This window comes from Sinocyclocheilus anshuiensis, unplaced genomic scaffold, assembly GCF_001515605.1.
Source record: "Sinocyclocheilus anshuiensis isolate Anshui unplaced genomic scaffold, SAMN03320099.WGS_v1.1 scaffold58, whole genome shotgun sequence".
NCBI lineage: Eukaryota > Metazoa > Chordata > Actinopteri > Cypriniformes > Cyprinidae > Sinocyclocheilus > Sinocyclocheilus anshuiensis.
In genome coordinates this window covers 3,108,923-3,117,518 of record NW_015547688.1, presented here as the reverse complement: position 1 = coordinate 3,117,518, position 8,596 = coordinate 3,108,923, and the positions used below count along the sequence as shown (strand labels likewise).

General features: G+C 37.9%; 1 protein-coding gene across 1 annotated transcript in view; it reads right to left on the bottom strand.

The window, feature by feature from the left end:
* The window catches only part of LOC107703412 (AP-5 complex subunit zeta-1-like), a 12,724-nt gene extending 4,379 nt beyond the window's left edge, over positions 1-8,345 (bottom strand). Inside the window, exons 1-12 of the mRNA XM_016506027.1 lie at positions 8,188-8,345; positions 7,915-8,052; positions 7,603-7,789; positions 7,384-7,528; positions 5,741-5,853; positions 5,453-5,621; positions 4,294-4,434; positions 4,162-4,199; positions 2,381-2,543; positions 2,103-2,281; positions 1,053-1,195; positions 819-971 (exon numbers count right to left, since the gene is read on the bottom strand). Of these exons, the coding sequence (XP_016361513.1) occupies positions 819-971; positions 1,053-1,195; positions 2,103-2,281; positions 2,381-2,543; positions 4,162-4,199; positions 4,294-4,434; positions 5,453-5,621; positions 5,741-5,853; positions 7,384-7,528; positions 7,603-7,789; positions 7,915-8,052; positions 8,188-8,261 (1,643 nt within the window). The 5' untranslated portion in view covers positions 8,262-8,345. The remainder of the gene's footprint in view (positions 1-818; positions 972-1,052; positions 1,196-2,102; positions 2,282-2,380; positions 2,544-4,161; positions 4,200-4,293; positions 4,435-5,452; positions 5,622-5,740; positions 5,854-7,383; positions 7,529-7,602; positions 7,790-7,914; positions 8,053-8,187) is intronic.
* Positions 8,346-8,596: the final 251 nt, after the last annotated feature.

The following is an 8,596-nucleotide window of genomic DNA, read 5'->3' as shown; positions in this document are numbered from 1 at the left end:
TGCCAAAAGACAATTCCACCAGCTTCCACGAACTGCGTTTCACAAACACCAGCATACAAGTCAATCTAGACAACATGTACAGACTGAGCAAAGCACTGTTTCCCCCAGAGCCTAAAGTACAAACACCAAACACACACACACACACACACACACACACACACACACACACACACACACACACACACACTTCATTTTTATCCAACATTTAGGTGGTTTAAATAGTGGCAAGCCATTTTTGTGCTGTAGGGGTGGTAATTACACGGTTGCAGGTCCATGAGTTACTGTATAACCATCAGAGCATACTTCATTAAATATTTAAACGTTTTTAAAGGTTTGGGGACAGAACTGTCTCAGCAATGACAAATTAAATTGATCAAAAGTGACAGTAAAGACATTTATACTGTTAATAAAGATTTCTATCTCAAATAAATGCTGTTCTTTAGAACTTTCTATTCATCAAAGAATCCTTAAAAAATATCACGATTTCCACAAAAATGAAGCAGCAATAACTGTTTTCAACACTGATAAAAATAAAATGTTTCTCGTGCAGCAAATCAGCATATTAGAATGATTTCTGAAGAATCATGTGACACTGAAGTAATGATGCTGAAAATTCAGCTTTAACATCACAGGAATAAATTTCATTTTTACATATTAAAATAGAAAACACTCTACTGACTCCAAACTTGTAATTATGTATATGCGAATTCAATTATGCCTCCTTAAATTCTGCATCCTGCTACCTAATTTTAAATTTAGGAACTGAATTCCTAAATTCTTCCTAGATTATATTCTATAATTAACATGCCAGGTACTACCTGTCTATTGTGTCTCCAGTCCCAGCCTCAGGTCTGAGGATGTAGAGGAAGAGCCCCCTATAGGACGGCTGGCGGAAGGCATCCAGACAAGCAGCCACCTTCGCCCCCTGCTGGTCCCATGCGCTACGGTCTGAAGCCTGATAGCATGCTGATCTGCAACAGCATTGGATCGCTAATTCACATCACATTCAACTCCAGCTGAAGTGCTGATCTGTAGTTGGTAAAGTCACGTACCTCTGCTGGAGGTCCAGGGCTGCTGCTAAGCAGGGCAGATCAAGGATAGTATGCAGTAACTCAATGGCTGTATCTGAAGCTATCAGTGATGGGAGCAGCTCCACAAACTCTGCAATCAATCCTGAACTGTTCCCTGCCAAGAACTGGTGGGAAAAATCGCACAAACATTTAAAATATCACTTATCTGTATTCAATTTAAAGTAACAGTTCAGCCAAAATGAAAATTAGCTGAAAATCTTACCCTCAAGCCATCCAAGATGTAGATGAGTTTGTTTCTTCATGGGAACAGATTTGGAAAAATGTGGCATTACATCACTTGCTCACCAATGGATCCTCTGCAGTGAATGGGTGCCGTCAGAATGAGAGTCCAAACAGCTGATAAAAACATCACAATAATCACAAGTGATCCACATGACTCCAGTCTATCAGTTAACATCTTGTGAAGTGGAAAGGTGCATGTTTGTAAGAAACTAATCCATAATTAAGAACATTTTTAACTTCAAACCATTGTTCCCGGCTCAAATATGAGTCCTCTATCCATAAAATTACTTTCTCCAGTGAAAAACTCATCTTGTCTGAATTAGGAGAGAAATATGTACATATCAAGCACTATTTACAAGTGAAAACAGTCTTAGGAGTCCTGTGTATTTTCATGTGTATTTGAGAGGACAACAGAAGATGGACTTTTTCAATGGAGGAAGCGTTATTATGGATTATGTACTTGTATTTTGGCCAGAAGCAACGGTTTAAAGTAAAAAAAAAAAAATAAATCAATGATTTCTTTTCTGTTTGTTTCTTACAAACACACAGCTTTTCACTTCACAAGATGTTAACTAATGGACTGGTTTTGTGTGGATTACTTGTGGATTATTGTGATGTTTTTATCAGCTGTTTGAACTCTCGTTCTGACGGCACCCATTCACTGCAGAGGATCCATTAGTGAGCAAGTGATGCAATGCTAAATTTCTCCAAATCTGTTTTGATCAAGAAACAAACTCGTATATCTTGAATTTAGCTAAATTTCTTTAAAAATATGATTAGCCAGCCCACCTTCAGGATGTTTGGGAAGCTCTGTCTATAGTTGGCCACTCTGTCCTGCAGCACGCTAGCGTTGAGAAGACAGAACTGGACAAACTCGAAGGCGAGCATGGGCTCGTTGAACTGCTCGGCGGGACAGTGACTGAAGAGTTGGCAGAACACAGCCTCCGAGTCCACCGCGGCAATCTCACCTGATATTAGAGCATGTGGACACTGAGATGCATTCATACGTCACACTATCAGAGTCATACGTTGCTGTAAGTGCTAGGGACACGGGCCACGTCACTCACTGTGGTTGAGGTAGAACTGAGCAATAGGCAGCAGGGCTCGAGCATAGGCGAGATCTCCATTCAGTCTACCATACAGGGCTTTGATGCAGGGGAAGGCACGGTACACGTAGGAGGGGTCCTCACCGCAGATGATGTCCATTATTGACACTGACTCAACAATACACTGTACAACAGATATACAGAGTCACCATCCGTTTAACTTACTGTAAGTCTTAACCATGACATGATTCATCAATAATACAGTGTAAAATCCTATTCTGTTTTGCATTAGTTTCTGATTTTAATTACTGAATTTATCATTATAAATTATATTATCAGCTGAATTTAAGTTAACATGAATTTTAGGATTTGTTTACATGACTTGAAACATTTTTAAAAAGTTCTAATAATTTTTTGGGGAATAAAACTTTTTTGATAAGGCACAAAATACTGTGTGTTTCTTTAAATGTAATTATATTGATATATTTTTTTTTTATTCTTTTCATTTTTAAATTATGTCAAGGTTAAAAAATTAAAAAATAAACTACACTGAACAAAATTATAAACGCAACACTTTTGTTTTTGCCCCCATTTTTCATGAGCTGAACTCAAAGATCTAAGACTTTTTCTATGTACACAAAAGGCCTATTTCTCTCAAATATTGTTCACAAATCTGTCTAAATTGTGTTAGTGAGCACTTCTCCTTTGCCGAGATAATCCATCCACCTCACAGGTGTGGCATATCAAGATGCTGATTAGACGGCATGATTATTGCACAGGTGTGCCTTAGGCTGGCCACAATAAAAGGCCACTCTAAAATGTGCCGTTTTATCACACAGCACAATGCCACAGATGTCGCAAGTTTTGAGGGAGCGTGCAATTGGCATGCTGACTCCAGGAATGTCCACCAGAGCTGTTGCCCGTGAATTGAATGTTAATTTCTCTACCATAAGCCATCTCCAAAGGCGTTTCAGAGAATTTGGCAGTATATCCAACCGGCCTCACAACCGCAGACCACATATAACCACACCAGCCCTGGACCTCCACATTCAGCATCTTCACCTCCAAGATCGTCTGAGAGTGAGGTGGATGGATTATCTCGGCAAAGGAGAAGTGCTCACTAACACAGATTTAGACAGATTTGTGAACAATATTTGAGAGAAATAGGCCTTTTGTGTACATAGAAAAAGTCTTAGATCTTTGAGTTCAGCTCATGAAAAATGAGGGCAAAAACAAAAGTGTTGCGTTTATAATTTTGTTCAGTATATGTGGAAATTATGCTTGAATTAACACACTACCATTCAAATGTTTGGGGTCAGTACTTTTTCTCTTTTTTTAATTAATACTTTTCTTCAGTCAGGTTGCACTGAATGGATCAAAACTGACAGTAATGACATTTATAAATAATGTTATAAAAGATTTATATTTAAAAAAAAATGCTATTTCTTTTGAACTTTCTATTAAATCAAAGAACCCTGAAAAAAAAAACAGTTTCCACAAAAACATTACGAAGCACTGTTTTTAACATTGATAATAATAAGAAATTTTCTTTGAGCAGCAAATTAGTATATTAAAATGATTTATGAAGGATTATGTGACACTGAAGACTGGAGTAATGATGCAGAAAATTCAGCTTTACTATCACAGAAATAAATTACATTTTAAAATATATTTCAATAGAAAACAGTTTTTTACTCTATTTTTGATCAAATAAATGCAGCCTTAAGCAGAAGAGACTTTCAAAAACACTCTAAAATTATACAGACATTAAACTTTTGAATGGTAATGTATGTGGTACTTACTGCTTTCTGTAGCTCTGTATCTGTCTTCTTCAGGGCTTCTACATTGTGAAAAAATAAGAGAGGAATAAATCAATACATTCTCCAGCAGAGTGTAATAAACATTCTCTAATAGTTGACCTATGATCTACTCACTCCTGTCACTCTGTTCAATGAGACGCTGGCAGTACTCAAAAGCCTTCTCTCTGAGTCTCTCTTTAGGAGGAAGTAGTCTGCTGGAAGAGGATGTGGCCGACACCATGGACATCACTGAACTGTCCACCTCTGAGCGATCATCTGCACCAACAGATCAGCACATTAAAGCACAGTACGCTACACTACAACACCCCGAGCACAACTCCTTTTCCAGCAGGATTTAAACAAGCACGTTATCTGGCAGGATCCAATGCCATTGCAGGGCTGAGCATATGACGGGACATGTAGGCTATGTTTGGAACGGCATACTACAATAGTACAATTTTACAGTATGCAGTGCACACTATGCACATTTTGTGAATACCCACATGACTTACTACATTTGCCAAAATGTGCAGTATACAAACAAATGCACACAGCATGAAATGCGATTTCAAAAGCAGTCTATTTATTCTTTAGAGATTAACGATGTCACACAAAAGTAAACATGGTAAGGTCATGTGACAACAGCGCAGCGTGAAACGCTTATCACTGTATTGTGTGTCTCATGCACTATTTAATAAAAATAGTAGGCTGTATACAGTTTATTCTCCACAGAGTAAGTAGCATGCTAGTAATTCATTCCAAACATAGCCATAGACTCAAAATCAATTTGATACACACAGCAGTTAATTATAAATCACGGATCAATGTCATTGAGTAAAGAGAGTTTCTGATTGCGCAGGAAGGAAAAGCACACTGGCTTTAGATTGATCATATCAGACGTTTCGCTTGCATCTTACCTTGGTGCTGTAAATGAATGCCCTGCGCTTTTATTAGTAGAGCTAGCAAAGATGAAAATCCCGTGTTATTTGTCTTAACTAAATGAAGTATATATCTTACATGGAACATTTCGTAAACAGTGGTGTTATTGTTACAAATGTTTTCTAGTAATTGAAATAAAGCTGAAATAAAACAGAAATTATTTAAGTTAAATGGAAACATTAAAAAATTATAATAATGATAAAAGACCCTAACAAAATTACTGAAATTAAAATGAAAACTGAACATATTGAAATAAAAGCTAATCCAAAATATTAGCAAATAATATAATAAGTAATACTAAAATAACGCTGATCATAAAGCAAACCACCTGCTGCAACATCTCTGTTTGGACTACCTGATTCTGTGTTTGTAGTACCGTCTGTGTCATAAGTGAGCAGCCAACTCTTGATCATAGAGAAAGTGTACATATTCATCCACTGGTCCTCAGTGTAGCTCTGACCCAAACACAGCACAGTAAAGAAGTCACCCGTTACCACCCCATCCACCTCCGTCAGTGGAGCAGGCTGATGAAGAGATGTTGACAAGTGATGAGCAGTTCACTCAACAGTATCATTAGAAACTTGCGCCTGAGCTTGATTGATGGTGAAGGTACTGATGAATAAAGAAAAGCAACATGCCCCACCTGACGTGTTCTTGGTCCACTGAAAAATCCCCCAGAAGACATGGAGGCTCCCTGCTGCATACTGGCATAACGCAGCCAATCCACCAATTTACGACTGACCAGATTGACCTGATCTGGGTTTAGAGAGCACAGGATTCGTGTAAACGTCTTTGCATTTTCTAGATTATAGTATTTCAATCATGCCTTTTCAATGTATATAAAGTTAACCAGAGAGTGGGGTTTAAAAGTCCATTTTGAAAATATGTGATTCAAATGATTTTGTTTATTCGTGAGAACAGATTTGGAGAAATTTAGCATTACATCACTTGCTCACCGATGGATCGTCTGCAGTGAATGGGTGCCGTCAGAATGAGAGTCCAAACAGCTGATAAAAACACCACAGCAATCCACACAACTCCAGGGGCCAGTTGTTCAAAAAGTTTAATCTGGATCAGAATTATCTGAATTCGGAAATCGCATGTTTTCTGTCCAGGATCAGGTAACCCATCTTACTTTTGTGCCAGTATTTCAAAGCAAAACTGGATTGGATCACCCTGATCCTGATACACACTTTTTCAGATTTCCAAATCTGGATTACTAGTGCTCTATGGAGCCCCTAAAGGCACATGGTGATGAAAAAAAAATTCCTAAAGGCACATGGTGATGAAAAAAAAATTGAGATGGGGGGAAAAAAAAAAAGGTACCAGTGTTTTGCTTTCTAGTTTTGCATTTACATAACTACTTCTGACTGGTCCATCTCTGATGATTGTGCCAATGTAATTTACAATCAGTAATTTAAAAAAATATATATATATTGATATTGACAGCTGTTTGGGGATTTGGGGATATATTACGTTACAAATATTTTGGACCAGTTTTGAAGTTTTATTACATTTTTGTTCCTGAAATCCATCCTTCTGCTGGGAATAATCCAGGTTTTTTTTTATCAAAAGTATCCCAATCTTACTAAAATGTTTTGAACAACACAAACTGAGGATTTAATCCAGATCAAAAACAAGATTAGATTTTGTGATCTAATCCGAGTTCAGAATGCTTTTTTTCTTTTGAACAACCCACTTTCAAGATTTGAACCAATCCGATGGCAAAAATCGGATCAGATTACTTTTGAACAACTGGCACCAGACCATCAATTAACTAATAAATTAGCTTGTAATACTTCAAATTGTTGTTTCCAACTACAATATGACTCGTCTATCCATAATATTACTTTCTCCACTGAAAATGTCATCTTGTTTAAATCAGGAGAGAGATATGCATAGATAAAGCACAGTTTACAAGTGAAAACAGTCCTACACGGTTCTAAACAAATATCTTGGTGGATTTTGATGTGAGAGGACAACAGGGTATGCACTTTTTTTTTACTGGAGTAAGCGTTATTATGGATTATGGATTTGTATATTGCCCAGAAGCAATGATTTAAAGTTAAATGTGTTTCTTACAAACACACAGCTTTTCACTTCACAAGATGTTAATTGATGGACTGGAGTTGTGTGGATTTCTTGTAAATTATTGTGATGTTTTTATCAGCCGTTTGGACTATCATTCTGATTTTCATTACTCTTGACATTTGGACCCCACTGTAATTCCCAGTGACACTTCCAATATAGTATCGTGTTCCTCAAATGTGATCAGCTTGTCTTTACCATCTGTGAGAATCTCTGGATAAACAGTACTCATTTTAGAGAGAATGGGAAGCGCATGTCTGGATATCTGCCCGTCAGACAGCCGAGACTCAAGACTTTTCAGCAAATGGTGGCAAAGAGGCATCACATCTTCTTTATTTCCAGCCTGAGAACAATTAGATGATTACTTAAGTGTTTATGAACAGAATACAAGCTGATCGTGAACAGCATGTGACTCACCTGAGCCAGAACAACACTGGCCACATGACTGAAGGTCCTGCTGTCGTGACTGAGATCAGAGCAGAGGCTGTGTACGCTGGAAGGAAAGCTCTCCCGGATGATGGAGGAGGTCAGAACCTGAAGCTGCTCTGGACATGATGAAGACCGAAGAAGCGTCTGCAGCTTCATCACCAGATCTGATGGAAGCCTGAAGGTAGTGGAGGTGTATATGATACACTTAAAATGCTCCTTAATACACTTTTCTGAAGGGCCAGACAAAGGGGTTCATGCCTATGTGCTGTTCAGATGTATTTTAAAATGAATATGACTCACTCTCTCGCATATTTAGTGGCAGAAACTATCAGATTGAGCCTCTGGAGGGAGTCCACTGTGTCTCCACTAACATCTTTAGTGTGGAGCAGCTTAAATATGCGCCCACAAAACCTCTGCAGCTCTTCCTCCTTTATTTCTCTGAAAGGCAAATTTAAATGAATTGAAAGATTTGTCATTGGGAATAACTTGTCTAACTAATAGGCTATAACTGACCAGTCATGTGACCAATACAGCTTTTGACAGTAAACATTTTAGGTAAAGATATAGATTTACCTTGCCTGCTTTATTAAACTCTCCGTCGCGGCAGCATACATTTTTGAAAATAATGCAATAAACAAAACAAGCATCAAAACATTTGCTCCGTCGGCTACAATGTCCTGACAACAAATCACATGACAATAAATGGTTCCGCTTTTCCGCGTCAGTCGGGCACAAAATAGTGTAACAAACAGGAGGGTAGAATTGGTTGTGGCTAGAAGGGATACAGCTCAGACCGGAAACGAACAATTAAATTAATGTTATACCTATTACATTGTGTTTTATTAACGTCTACACCTACCCCAACCCTAAATCTACCCCTTACAATAATGAAAAAATAGTAATTATTGTTGTACAGTGTGACAAATTACGCTGTATTGATGTGCGCATGCACAGTATCACCATACGTATCCCTTCTAGCCTT